Genomic DNA, 14734 nt, shown 5'->3' on the forward strand with positions numbered 1-14734 from the left:
CAACACTGCCTTCATATTTGTTTTTGGCCAACACCAAAACATTCGACTAACCACCAGACGAACAACTGATACCAGTAGTTAAGCGCTATTATACGTATACTACAATTAAATACATGAAGCAGCCAAAATAATGCTTTTCATTACTAAATACAAACACAACAAAACATAATATCCTTCTTCTACATAATACGCATTTCCACTTTACTTAAATTTAAAAAGAAAATACATAAAACTTTACCACAACTTGCAAAAAAGTACAATCTCTCTTGTTGAAATTTCAACACAAGAATTAAGTACAATTAATTTACAAAGGGGCTCACAATTAATCACCAATGAATTACAGGGGAAAACCATATTAATGCCAGCTAGATTACAAGGGAAAAATAGATCCGAGTATCAATGAAATATAAGGGAAGGTTATCCCAATATTAAGTACAATTAATTTCAAAGTTGGCAATGGAGCTAATATATAGCGTAGTTGTGAACTGGAAACGGGAAGAGCGAATGCAGGCTTCAGTCAAACATGCAACAGCATCTCCTGAAATGCAGGGAGGCTCTGTTGGTTATTAAAATTAACATGCAGGCCTATCAAAGGAAATGAACAGTCTAAGGCTGGATGAGGCATTTAATTTCACTTATTAAATTTGGCAAAGGTAACTGATCAAGCAAAGGGACATTAAATCACTGGAATGCCAGATGTATGAGATTCATAAGGAAGGGAAACTTCTCTCATGATGGGAAGACAAGAGAATTACAGAAAATAGAATGGGTAAAAATCCTCCCTATCAGACACATACCTGCTTGATTTATGATATGCTTTTGTAGTTAGAAAGCAAGGCTGACTTCAGTTAGCTCTTTGTATGGATGCTTCCACTGTATAGTATGAGTTAGTGGCATGGTATCATCTTAGGCTCAAGGGTGTGGGAGGGGCCCACTTCACAAGGTTAAGAGCTATCCCAGCCCTCAGGAGATGTGTCCTCCTTAGCTCCGTGCCAACGTCTGGCTGGCTTTTCCTTCTGAGGGCATTATCTGACCCCTTTCTCGGGTCACGTGTCTGGGTTTGTGGCCAGTTTAATCTAGTTTGGGCCAGTACAATCTGGAAACGGAGGAGTTTTGCCCAGCACGAAAGTCAGAAAAACTGTGGATTAAGAAAGGGGTGCTAAGGAGTGGCAGATAATGAGGTGAATTCAACAGAAAGGGGAGAACAGAAGGACAGGCATTTCTTGCCTCTGTGGCTTGAAAATTACATTTACTGTATACACCTTCATTTTACTTTGGTTTTTTTATTTTGTCCAAAGGTATTTCATTATAAAATTGCAGAAGGCCTGAATTATAACAATATATATATATATATACAGTCAACCCCTGGTATTCGCGAAGGTTAGGGACCACAAACACCTCCGAATAGCTAAAATCCGCGAATACTTGACATCCCCCTCAAAAAATGCTTATAACTGACTATTTAAATAGTTAAAAAATCAGACCCCTCGAAAAACGTTATTACTGCTTATTTTAATAGTTCAAACGCCAAATGTATACCTTAAACTATCACCCTACACAGAATGTACATTAAACTATCATCTGAAACACTTTAATATTATTTCAAAGTCATATTACAACATTACCCTTAAAAATATATGGCTTAGCTAAGTGTGAAAACTATTCAGGTTACCCCTATTTTCAAGTACATCCATTTTCTCACATACCTAAAACTATCATCCTACACAGAATATATCTTAAACTATTATCTAAAACACTTTATTATCATATCAAAGTCATCTTAAAACAAACTGTTATCTGAAACACTTTAATATCATATCAAAGTCATCTTAAAACATTACCCTTAAAAATATACGGCTTACAGCTAAGTGTGAAAACTACTCTAGTGACCCCTATTTTCAAGTATGTACATCCATTTTCTCTCATATAGTATTGAAGCAGTCCCATTTTCTTTGTACAGTACATGGGGAAACCCTGGGAAGTTAGTTACTGTAATGTACAGGCAGTCCCCTGTTATCGGCGATCCGGTTGTACGGCGCTTGTCTGGCGACGAAAATCACCGATTTCCGCTTATCGACACCGATAATTGGGTATTGGCACTGATACATACCTAACAGAGGCGCCGATAACCGAAAATTGGCAAAAAAAGGATTTTTGGTTATCAGCGATTTTCGGTTATCGACACACTGTCAGAAGGGAACCCCGCTGATAACTGGGGACTGCCTGTATACAGTACCTTAATATTTAATATGCATTGAAAAAGGAATACATTTTATTGAAAGTTTGCTCTCTTTACATTAATATTAATGTTTGAAAATTAGTAAATAATTTTTTATCAGATTTATTTAGTCACGAAAATAACATGAAAATATAGTAATTAGCAAATATTTCTTGACAAAAAAATCTGTGAATTACGGAATTTTTTGTGAATAATTCACTGATAAGTTCCACAGAAAAATCCGTGAATAGGTGAAGCCGTGAATCCTGAACCGTGAATAAGCGGGGACCATGTGTAGATAGATAGATAGATAGTTAGAGTAATTGAGAGATTATTGTAATAGTCATCCCAGACCTAAAAGGGTTTGATTTAGCGAAGTGTGACTGCACTGTACTTTTTTCTCACATATAATGTGTAATTTAATTTATGTTAATTCTTTGAGAAAACTATTCTTAAACTGCTACATTTTGTTATTATGGTTTGTGCTATGGACTTGTTAAAGTGTAGAATCCTTAGATCACAATCAGTTTTACAGTTAAAGAGATGACCTTTCAGAGGAGTTTATTTATTGTACTGTGATGTATTTTGTAGGGTATGCTAAGATCACGTGGAGAGATTTTACTTTTTGCTGATGCTGATGGGGCTACTACATTTTCTGAGTACTTGAAAGTTGAAAAATCTCTCAAGAGTCTTTGCAGTGGTAAGTGTTTACATAACTGTATGGCATTTTACATTTAAGTTGTAAATTTGTATTGTACATTTAAATTCCAGTAAACAGAATGGCTAATGAACTAGAATCTCTTATCATGAAGCATCTCCAAAATATCTCCAAAATGCATGATATATAAACAGGGTAATGTAGTTTACTAATTAATATATCAAACAAGGATTAATAAATAAAATATCTTAAAATATAATTAATTTTTACCCTTCCAGATGAGAGTGATCTGAGTGAAGCTCTTGCCATTTCTTGTGGTTCACGAGCTCATCTAGAACAAGAATCTGTTGCTACTCGTTCCCTGTTTCGCACTGTGCTGATGTACGGTTTCCACTTCTTAGTATGGCTGTTTGCTGTTAGAGGAATTAAAGATACACAATGTGGGTTTAAGCTGTTGACTCGCAGGGCTTCTCGTATTTTGTTCAACAGTTTACACGTAGAGAGATGGTAAGAAAGTAAGGCTTATTCTCGGAGACTCCTGTATAAAATAAGTATACAGGTAATCCACATGCTACATTGGGAAACCATCAGAAAGACGTAGTTGTACTTATCACTTATTAATGATTTGTCATTCTTTGCTACAGGGCTTTTGATGTGGAAATGCTGTATGTTGCCCAGTCCTTGGGTATCCCAATTGATGAGGTAGCTGTGGAATGGAATGAGATTGAAGGTAAGAGAAAGTTACAGTTATTCCTTTCAGGGTTTTAATATTTCTCATAGAACTTCCTGTGTTTTTACATGATTAGAATTAAATGATTGTTCTTGTTGTATGGTAATATTTGTAGGAATGAATCTGTTCTAGAACCTGTGTGTATGAAACCGTAAAAAATATAGTCACTACATAAAAATTACATAGTTTTGGAAGGATTTTTCAATGCACAGTCACCACCTGACTTATGAACGAGTTACATTCTGGACGACTGTTCATATCTTCAATTGTTCGTAAGTTGTTTTTTAATATGTAGTGCATAATTTTTGTCAATGTTTACGTTGCTGAGTTAACTTGGGAATCACAGATTATACTATTTTCACGGTATTTTAAACTCATGCAGTATTATAAAGAATTACTTGGGTTACTACAAAGTTATAAAGAAGAAAATAAAATTTAGAATGATGCAACATTCAAAATTTAGTATTTTTCCATGCTTTGAAAGTTATGAGCTTGGAGAGAATTTCGCAGGAACAGCGTGTGACATTGGAAGTTCACAAAGTAAACAGTGCACACTGCCACCTGTGGACAAAAATACATAACTAAACTTTTCCTGTGGGTAGAGGAAATATAGAAAACAGGAATTCATCAAAGGACAAGTTAAATCAGGGAAAATAGAAATGAGTAGGAATATTTTATGAGTATTCTCATGATTGTAAGAAGAATACATGGAAGTTAATCATGAGAATACTCGGGATAATCAGGGAAGGGGATAAAGGAACAGGTTCTTCTCCCTCACATTCTTTTGTTCTTTGCAAAAACTCTTACTAGGTAAGATAGGCGCAGAGCAAAATTTGAATATGTGACCCTGTCTGTTCGTATCTCTGAATGTTCGCAACTTGAATGTTCATAAGTAGAGTGGTGACTGTTTGTTATCAGAATCCAGAATTTAAAGATATTGTAATTTTATAATTCTATCTTTACAAACCTGGCAAACCTGGCATTGACTTATATTTTTTGCTCAGAAGGTAAGACATTACCCAAGTGCTGAGTTTATACTTATTAACAATCAGAAATTGAAGTTGCTTGTTCAGGTAAGTACTAGTGCACCTTAGTAAAAGTAATATTTGAGTTTCGTTGTGTCATCCTTTCTTCTCCTCCTCCAGCCACCCTCCACACACAGTATTTTATTTTTACCTTCATTTGTCCTTTGCTTCTCTTCCCAGGTATCTTTCCCACTTCAGCTTTTTCTCTTCTGATTTTTGCCCCTCATTTAAAGCAAGTCATTCAAACCAACTTTGTGAGATTAGGGAAATTTGATTAAGGGACCATTTGAACTTAAGCACCTTATAATAATTCTCAGCCTCCAAGAAACTGGCTAAATGAACTACTGTACAGTGGACCACCTTCACGGTCATGGATTCGTGGCTTCACCTACCCGCAGATTTCTCTGTGAAATGTATATACACATTATTCGTGGAACATTCACCTATTCATGGTATTTTTCATAGAGAAATATTCACAAATTACTGTATTTTTATATTTTCATGATTAAATGCACTTCTTGTGATAAAACTATTAAAATACTCAGGTATAAGCATTTTTAAATGGTTTTTTTTTTTTTAATCATCAAAATAGGCAGTTATAAGTGTTTAGAGGGGTGTCAAGTACACATGGGTTTTAGCTATTCGCGGGCGGTTGTGGTATTCGTCCCCTGTGAAGACCGGGGATCAACTGTATTGTGGTTTCTCAGTTAGTGCCTCATAGCTTTGGGGTGACTAAACAGTCAGTCAGGTTAGGATGGCATTTTTCCAAATACTTTATTATAGGTTTGTGTGTGTTGATGCAAACTTTAGGCACTCCATAGAAGAAGAAGAAGAAGGAAAGGTCTTCCATCTCCAACTGCCAGTCCATGCATATGGAGGCTGGTACCATTTGGGACACCCTCACCCATGTTCAGATAAATGAGTTTGCTCTCCTAACCCATGCAGATGTCATTACTGGAGGTTGACAACCACCCAGGGCCTAACACACCTGGGACCCCTGTTTACCAGATTAGGAGAGGTGCCATCCATGCAACCCATGTTTTCTTTTTCTGGTGTTCCATAAATGAGTTTTGCCAGACCACTGAGCTGATTAACGGCTCTCCTAGGGCTGGCAGATGTCTTATTTTACGTGGCTAAGAACCAATTGTTGACAACAACACCCAGGTGCCCAATAGCACTATCACCAGAAATAAATTCCTCTAACTTTTATCAGGCAGAGAACTTCGGGCCATCAGTGCTAAGTCAAAAGCTCAACTATTTCTTTCAAAGGGCTTGGTGTTCCATAGAAGCAGGGCTCAGACAAGTGTGGGGGCTGAGATTTGGAGCGTTCAAGCTCTGTTCCCAGTCCTCTTACAGAGGCCTGAACCCCCTGGATTAGTGTTAGGTCTGGACTAGTCATACACCTGATTGATGGGCCTCTGACATGCTTCTTTCTCCTGGAGATGGAGTGTCCCAGGTGCAGCCTGAAGTGCAGAGGCTTTTTGAGTAAGTCATCTGGCTCATTCATGAGCAGAATGATCTCGAGGAAGGGACCAAGGCCACATCTGGAGACTTTATCTCTGCCATCAAGACCCATATGAATTCTCAGGAAGAACCCAGGCCCTCAGTTGGCTTGCCACGGTCCCGACTTGCCCTGTTTCTGGGAGAGAGAGTTCCCTGCAGTCCAACCAGTCTAGTAAGTTTACTTCCTCTGCCCCTGGCTCATCAGAGGAAATACTACATGCTGACCAATGGTGCTATTCTGCCACTGCAAGTTGACCCGGCCCTGACTCATATGTCACCCAATCGTTCACTGGACCGTCTCCATGCCAGGGCTACCAGACAGCTGACCTTAGGTCCAGCCTGTATTCTTGAAGATGCTGGATTCAGTGCTATCCCAACTCTCCAGGTATATAGTTGTGAAGTTGGTTTGGCATTCAGGAATAAATCAGTTCTGAGGTCTACTCTCTCACCTCAAAGCAAGGTAGAGGCTGCAATGGACAGGTTGCATATTGACAACAGCAACATCTTTCCCCAATAGGCAATGTTCCATGAGGCCTCTTGGGCCTGTGGGAGGAGCTGTGGCCAAACCTTTGGGCTCAGCTGGCCCCTCCTCTTCTGACCAGGGAAAGTCCAAGTCTTCTACTGCTCTTTCTGGGGGACCTCAGTCTTCTGCCCTTGTGGGAAAATTGACCCTGTCATGTTTGTTTCAGCCTCCATCCACTCTTGGAAAGGAGGCACTATGCTAAGGGCAGCAGTGTTCCTCTGCTGATAGTGAGGGGTTGCCTGTCAAGCCATTAGGCAACATAGCAGGGACATGGAGAGGAGACCTCAGGAAGGGTATCTACTTCCCTCCGAGTCACTGCCACCCCTTAGGTGTTCACCAGTCCATTACCATATATACTAGGTTTGCAGAAGTATCTCTTTTTACCTGTTGGACATTGCTTACAAGTCCTTGGACACATTTCCTTGGGTCCTGTGATGGTTGCACCACAGAGTTGTGTAGCTAACCAAGTTCCCTTTTTGGGACAGGTAGCAGAACATTTAAGGTATTTGGTCCACGAGAGAGAGAGTTGTGCAAGTATCTTGCTTTTCCCTCCTTTCTCTTCCTTCCTCTCTCGTAAGGCAGAGAATCAGGGTGCTCGATTGCATACAAGCTGGACGGACATGAAGTAAGGGGTAAGATATGTGACTGTGCCCCAGTATTTCATTTTTTTTTTTTAGATTGGATTAGAAGAGGAGGATTGCCAAGGAAGAGGAGGATTGCAAGGAAGAGGAGGATTGCCCTCCTCTTGCCAAGGGAAGGGAAGAGGAGGATTGCCAAGGGAAGAGGAGGATTGCCAAGGGAAGAGGAGGATAGATAGGAAAACAAATCTGTTGATTAAATCTTGGTTGTTTTATTGTCTGTGACTTTAATTTAGGGTTCATATTGCCTGATTAAGTAATTGCTTTGAAAATCTGTTACTCAATGGCTCAGAAGTGGACACCTGCGCAAAATTTTGAAAATTTGCATTTTTTTGTAAATAAAAACATTTTACATTGGTTTCTGTGCCACTTCAATTGATGTATTCACTGCAGCTGCTTCAGCTAGCCAAGGTTGCTAATGGCTTTGTGACATACGTAAGGGCATTTTCTGATAAGTCATAAACATCAGAGAGTAAGTCTTCTTTAGTGATGAATGTTCTCATTCAACACTCCACTGTTCTGGGCAATATATATATATATATATATATATATATATATATATATATATATATATATATATATATATATATATATATATATATATATATATATATATATATACACACATATATACTTATTATGTATACATATATATATACACATATATATGTATATTATATATATATATATATATATATATATATATATATATATATATATATATATATATATATATATGTATATATATATACATATACACATATATGTGTATATATTATATATACCATATATATATATATATATATTTCTGGATCGGGTCCCGTGTCAGCCGATGAAAAGTCCATTCAGCACTTATTTCTAGGTAATTCCGTTGCTAGATACCAGAGAAAGCTAAATGAAATGCTGGAGTTACTACCCCAGAGCGAGCTCCATCAGATGGAGTCGTGTATGGAAAAGGGTGAACTACAAAACACGGAACCTTATCCTATAGAGATCCTAAGGTCAAAAGTCCCACAGGGAGGTGCCAACAAACCCATGTACCACCACCATGGACAGCACACAAAACACTGCTAGCCGCATTCCATTTCAGCAAGCACCATCGTTCACACGTTTTTTCTCGTTGTGCTTTTAATTTTGTGCCTTTTGCATCATTATGACTTCCTCACAAGGTCTTTCGTCACCTAAGTTGAGTACCAATATTTCGTTTTTAGTTGAGGCGATTGAGGCTCCTTATTTCCCTTTAGTTTAATAATTAAAGGGATTTATAACGCCTGTCTCGATCTCTCTCACGGCCTCACGTGACCTCCATGCGTGGTTCGTGATCTTGGGTCGCCCTGTTTTTCAATCTTTTCACGGTTCCTCTTCGTGTTTAGGAGCATTTCCTTTTCATGAGGTCTAATTAGTGATTTTGATTGACTAACGTTTGTTTCCCTTTGCTTCGAGTTGAGGGCTGGTGTTTAGGCGTCGGGCTTCCCCTCAAGCCTATTCGCATTTTATCAATTCATTTACATGCCTTATTTTTGCCCTTCCCTTCTCGTAGCTTCTGGGAATTTTATTTACGTTTGTACTTTTAAGTTTTTTTGTTTTCCTTTAACCCAGTGTTCGGATGCATTTGATATTTGATGATTATCATGGATGTTTCTTTTGTTTCGAGGTTGCCATTTCCCTTCACGCCCACATCGTGTTGGGTATGGTCCTCCTCTTGTTTTTTTATTGATATATTTTTACTTTATGGGTTGGTGTTAGCTTTGGTTTTCCTTTTTTTGGGGCGTTAGGCTGTGCCCCCTTTTTCCATAAAAAGGGGGATGGTCGTTCATTCTTTCCGTTCACATGCCCTTCTAGGGTTTTGTGTTCGCTTTTTCCATGCGGCGCTTTCCTTAAGTTTTACCAGGGTCTTCTCCTTATGTTCCCTTCCCTGTTTCGCTTTCTGCATAGGCTAATAAGCCTCTCGTTAAGCTGGAATAGCGAGGACCTCATGTTGCTTCCCTCTCCCTGTTTCTGGCTTTTGAGCGTAGGCTAATGAGCCTCTTGGTTAAGCTGGGATAGCGAGGGGCTTCATGTAGCCTACCCTAGTTTGGTATTTACTTAAGGTTAGTTCTAGTTTTTGGATATGTCGACCCATCCTTTTCCTAGCCTATAGCCTGTGCCCCCTTCCTCTGCATTGTTTGGCCTCTCTTTGGTACGGTCCGTGACTTTACCTTTGTACTTCCCCTCCGGGGACTGTTAGTGGCCGGGAGAGCTTCCCCCTCTCCTGTCCACCATCTTTGGCCATCTTTATCTCCTGTCCCCATCCCCCTTGGAGGAGGTTGTCCTGTTCCTCTCCTGCTTCTCTCGCGTTTGCTGGGTAACGACTCAGTCAGCGTGTGGGCGGGAGGACACGAACGCCCCGGATTGTGCATTCCCACTCTCTGGTCGTTCCTTTTCGGTTCTTCCTTCCAGTTCCCATTCCTCCCCTTCATACGTCTTCTCCGGCGTGTCGTTTAATTTGGCGACACTCCGGTTCAGTCCCTTCTTCGTTGCCAGTTAGAGCTTTCCGCCTGACTGTCTTCGTGTCGGGCTCTTGACGTTCCCTGACCTTAGCTAACTACTGTCTTCTATCGGAGCGCATTCCTTGCTTCCCGCTCCGGCGGTTCTAGCGTTTATCGGTCTTCCGTTATCGCTAGTTTCATATTATTTTTAGTTGCCGGGAATGCGCTTTCTCCGGACAGTTTAACCTTCCCATTTCATTTCACTTTGTATCCGTCACTTACTTTAAGGCATGTTACTCCGGCTAGTTCCGGTAAATTTATTTTGCTTTATTATTATTATTTTTGCTTGTATGAGTTTTTACCAGGTTACCTCCCGGATCATTCCGGCTGGTTTCACGACTTGGTTTAATACTGTGTTGCTCCGGCACACTACTCCGGCACCTTACACAGTGTACTCATAATCTCATACTCTTACAGGTGGTACGCTGCCAAGAAGAAGGGTGCTCCGCAGCCCTCCATCAGGCCAGCGGCCACGGTTTGCCGGTCTCACTCGGATGTGCGGTCCACGGGGGATCTTATTGTTTGGCACCCTGACGGATGTGATGTTTGCTACGCTCTTTTACGAGCAGGCTATCGATGATTCGTAGGTGATCATGCATCTTTCCTTCTTAGCCAACTATAATATTTACATTTTTATCGATTCCCTCCGCCTTCGGTAAGACCACAATAATGTTTTTCTTCCGCAGGCTGACCGCAAGTCTCGTGATTCTTCGATTCAGGCCCTTAATGTCTGGGTTAGCGGTTTTGGGCGCAACGTAGGAGCTGGCAATCCTACATACTCTCGAAGGACATTTGTAATGTCCTTTTTCCCGCGCTTGATCACAGCTTCTGTCACCGACGAGGTTGCTGCTCCGTTGATTGCCGGGATTCGGGAGTTGACCCAGCCCTCTCCAGACGGTTCGGCTTTGAGCGGCGGCACTCCGAAGACGCGCGGAACTCGATCTCGCCTTGAGTCTCCGAGCATTATCCCAGAGCATCAGGCAGGTAAGGGGGTAAGTGAGGCAGGTTCTTCACTGTTTAACTCTCCTTCTTCCTCTGTTGCTTCTTTTAAAGGCTTCTCTAAATCTTCATACCTTTTCGGGCACGTCTGGGTCTATTGCCCCGAAGGTGAAGTCCGTTAAAAGAAAACCTTACCTACTCCGGCAGGCCGATGTGGGGTCCCTCCGGCGGCGGCACGGGCGGCGAGCCCCGTCCCCGTCGACGAGTACAGCCTCCTTCCGGGTCCCAGGCGGAGCCTCAATCACGCCAGGTAGTTTCCCCTCCTCCTTCTTTGGATACACTTCATTTCTTTGAACAGTTCCTGGAAAGAATCGACGCGAGATTTGAGAAGATCGACGCGAGAGTAGACAGTAAGCTGTCTGGTCTTGCTTCTTCTTTTCAGTCTCTTTCAAGAAGGTGGAATCTCAACAACGTTCTAGGCATTCTGTTCCTGACCCTTCCACTCTCCCCTCCCTTTGATCTAGGAATCCTTGGCGTCTCACCCTTTATGCTCCAGTGCGAAGGTACTCTTACCATAGAGGGTTTAGGCACGAGGAGAGTGGAAGAGTTAGAGTTCTATCCTCCGGACCTGACATCTCCCTACACTGGTTTTGCCAGGCTGAAGGGAGAGGTTTGGAACAGGTCTGATAAAGTCCCTAAGGAGACGGTCATCTATCCTAGGGACCAAGCCCAGTCGCTCTTTGATGAGGACCCACGGAGTGGCAAGCGGAGAACACTAAGCTCACACCAGCTAAGGGAGTGTTCACTATGTTCACTCTCAGTGATGTTCTCCTTCTCCCTTGCACTTCGAAAGTGGCCTCCTGACTAGCCAGGCTTGCTTCAAGGTAAACCCCTTCCTCATCTCCGTGAGACGGACCCTACATCGCTCGTCTTTCCCGGAGGCACCGACTTCTGGAAGGGAGCCCCTAATACGTTCACGGTGACTCGACTTGACCCCAGACTGCGCCTCTGATCTGTTCAGTGAGCAGCTCCCTAAGATCCCGGAGTCGCTCTGAAAACAGAGGCTGATACTAAGGAAAGGCTCGCCAGGTCTTTGAACTCTTTGGCTTTAACGGAAGCAACTTCTTTGGTTTACAGAGAAGATCCATTATTCCAGGTCTTGACGAAATCTCTCTGGGCGAGTTTTCAACAAGATCTGTTTGACTTTATGACTGCCCGACTGGCCTGCCGGAAGCACATCTTTTCAGCAGCCACAGTTCGGCATGAACCAAATAAGCTTCTTAAGAGTTCGATCTGGGGTGCTAATCTTTTCCCACAAGAAGAAGTTGATGCAGTCTTATCTGAGGCAGCTAGGGTCAATCAAAGCCTCCGTTCCTGTTGGGGCCTGCCCTATAAAAGGAAACAGTCTGATCTTGCCAGCACTCCCACCAAGTCCAGTAAGAAATTTAAACACTTCAAACGTCTTCCAGCTCAGTCCTTGGTCCAGGTTCCTTTACAAAGTCAACCTTCGACCTCTTCCTCCCATCCTCCACCTCAGTATGTCCTGGTAAACCCGCACATCAGTCTTTGGCTGCTCCTTCCTATGTCTCCTCCCCAGCTTTCAATCCTGCATATGAAAGTCAGGGAAATTTCAATCCAGACAATCACCCAGAAGCAATAAGCCCCGTGGCTTCGCTCGGGAAGGGGCCCCCGCTCCTCTCCCAGGAACAGGGAGGTAGAGGCTCCAGAGGGGGGAAGCAAACACAGGACCGATGACATACATCCTGTGGGCGGGAGGCTGTACCATTTTCGAGCTCAGTGGACCTTCTGTCCCTGGGCTCAGAGTATAGTTTCCAAGGGCCCAGGCTGAGTTGGATCGACAATCCCCCTCCACCAGTCAAGTTTTATCAGGCTACGACCAAGGATCTCGAGGACTTTGTGGAGGATCTCCTGCAGAAACAGGCTATAAGGAAAGTGGAGGTCTCTGAAGTTCCAAGGCAGGCTCTTCAGTGTTCCAAAGAAAGGTTCCAACAAACGGAGAGTAATTCTGGACTTGTCCCGCCTGAATTCCTACATTCGTTGCGACAAGTTTCGATGCTTACTGTCTCCCAAGTTCGACCCTACTGCCCCGTGGAGCCGTAACCACCTCTCTAGATCTTTCCGACGCCTATTATCACGTCCCGGTTGCGAGAAGGTTCTCCCCCTTTCTGGGGTTCAGGCTCGAAGGCAGGCATATTCCTTCAAGGTGATGCCTTTCGGCCTCAATATAGCCCCAAGGATTTTTACCAAGTTGACAGACACGGTCGTGCAACAACTCCGATCTCAAGGAATTACGCTGGCTGCGTATCTCGACGACTGGATCATCTGGGCATCCAGCGTCGAGGAATGCCGGAGAGTTACATCCGTGGTGGTCGACTTTCTAGAATCCTTGGGCTTTCGTAAACAGGAGAAGTCCCGCCTGGTTCCCAGCAGTTGTTTTCAATGGCTAGGAATCCAGTGGGATCTGAATTCTCACAAGCTCTCTCTCCTCCTCCCAAGAGGAAGGAGATAGCCAGAACAACCAGACAGTTTCTCAAATCCAAAAGGGCCTCTCGGAGGACCCAGGAACGAGTCTTGGGCTCCCTTCAGTTCCGCTTCGGTGACAGACCTGTTGCTGAAAGTGAAACTGAAGGATATCAACAGAGTGTGGCGGAGTCGGGCAAATATCAGGCTCAGGGACAAGGTGTCTCTGATTCCCACATCTTGAAGAAGCGACTCCGTCCTTGGTCAACTGTCAAGAGCCTGTCCAAGTCAGTCCCCTTCAATTTCCTCCTCCGGCGTTGGTTATCCACACAGACGCCTCCCTAAGCGGGTGGGGAGGATATTCTCAACACCAAGAAGTACAGGGACTTGGTCCCTCATGTTCCGCCAGTTCCATATAAATGTTCTGGAGGCCATGGCGGTCTTCCTTACCTTGAAGAAGCTTCTTCCACCCAAGAAGATTCACATAAGACTGGTTCTGGACAGCGCCACGGTAGTCCACTGCATAAACAGGAGAGGTTCAAAATCGAGCAGGATCAACCAGGTAATGATTGCACTTTTTCCTTGGCCTGCAAGAACAAGTGGCACCTATCTGCCACCCATCTTGCAGGGGTCCGAACGTCGTGGCAGATTCCTCTCCAGGACAACTCCCTCGAGTCGGAGTGGTCCCTAGACAGGCCTTCGTTCAATTGGATCTGCCAACTAGTTCCGGGTCTGGAGGTAGATTTGTTCGCAACCAAGCTCAACAACAAGCTCCTCATTACGTAGCTCCCAATCTGGACCCTCAAGCTCTTTTTCACGGATGCAATGTCATTGGATTGGAACAGGTGGAAGGTGATCTATCTGTTCCCTCCAGTGAATTTGTTGTTGAAAGTCCTCCACAAACTGAGGACGTTCAAGGGTCAAATAGCTCTAGTGGCTCCCTACTGGCCAAAAGAGCAGCTGGTTTCCTCTTCTACTAGAACTGAAACTTCGCCCACATCCGAATCCCCAGTCCAAAACTAACACAAGTAGTACAAACTCAGACTGTGTCAGCTTCCTCAAAAATCCAAAATGCCCTGGCTTTTGTGGACTTTATGAAGTTTATGCTCAAAGGGATGCTAACGTTGATCCTGTCAATACCATGTTCTTAGAATCAGATAAACGGGCCTCCACTCTTTCACAGTACGACTCAGCAATTAAGAAACTAGCACTCTTTTTAAGAGAATCTGAGGCTACAGTAATGACCATTAATTTAGCAATCTCCTTTTTTAGATCACTGTTTGAGAAAGGTTAGCCGCTAGTACTGTTACTACAGTCAAGTCGGCTCTCACGTAAAGTGTTCTTGTATGGTTTCAAAATTGACCTCACAGACCCTTACTTTTTCTTCCATCCCTAAAGCATGTGCATCGTCTGAGGCCAGTAATCCGTCCACATACGGTTTCCTGGTTTCTAAATGACGTGTTGAAGTTAGCCTCAGATATCGATAATCAA

General features: G+C 42.9%; 1 protein-coding gene across 1 annotated transcript in view; it reads left to right on the forward strand.

Moving 5' to 3' along the window:
- Positions 1-2772: 2772 nt before the first annotated feature.
- wol (Dolichyl-phosphate beta-glucosyltransferase wollknaeuel) overlaps positions 2773-14734 on the forward strand; it is a 65431-nt gene continuing 53469 nt past the window's right edge. The window contains exons 1-3 of the mRNA XM_067132691.1: positions 2773-2918; positions 3155-3383; positions 3521-3606. Coding sequence (XP_066988792.1) covers positions 2813-2918; positions 3155-3383; positions 3521-3606 — 421 coding nt within the window. The 5' untranslated portion in view covers positions 2773-2812. The remainder of the gene's footprint in view (positions 2919-3154; positions 3384-3520; positions 3607-14734) is intronic.

The sequence above is a fragment of the Macrobrachium rosenbergii genome, chromosome 32 (genome assembly GCF_040412425.1).
Source record: "Macrobrachium rosenbergii isolate ZJJX-2024 chromosome 32, ASM4041242v1, whole genome shotgun sequence".
NCBI classification, from domain to species: Eukaryota; Metazoa; Arthropoda; class Malacostraca; order Decapoda; family Palaemonidae; genus Macrobrachium; species Macrobrachium rosenbergii.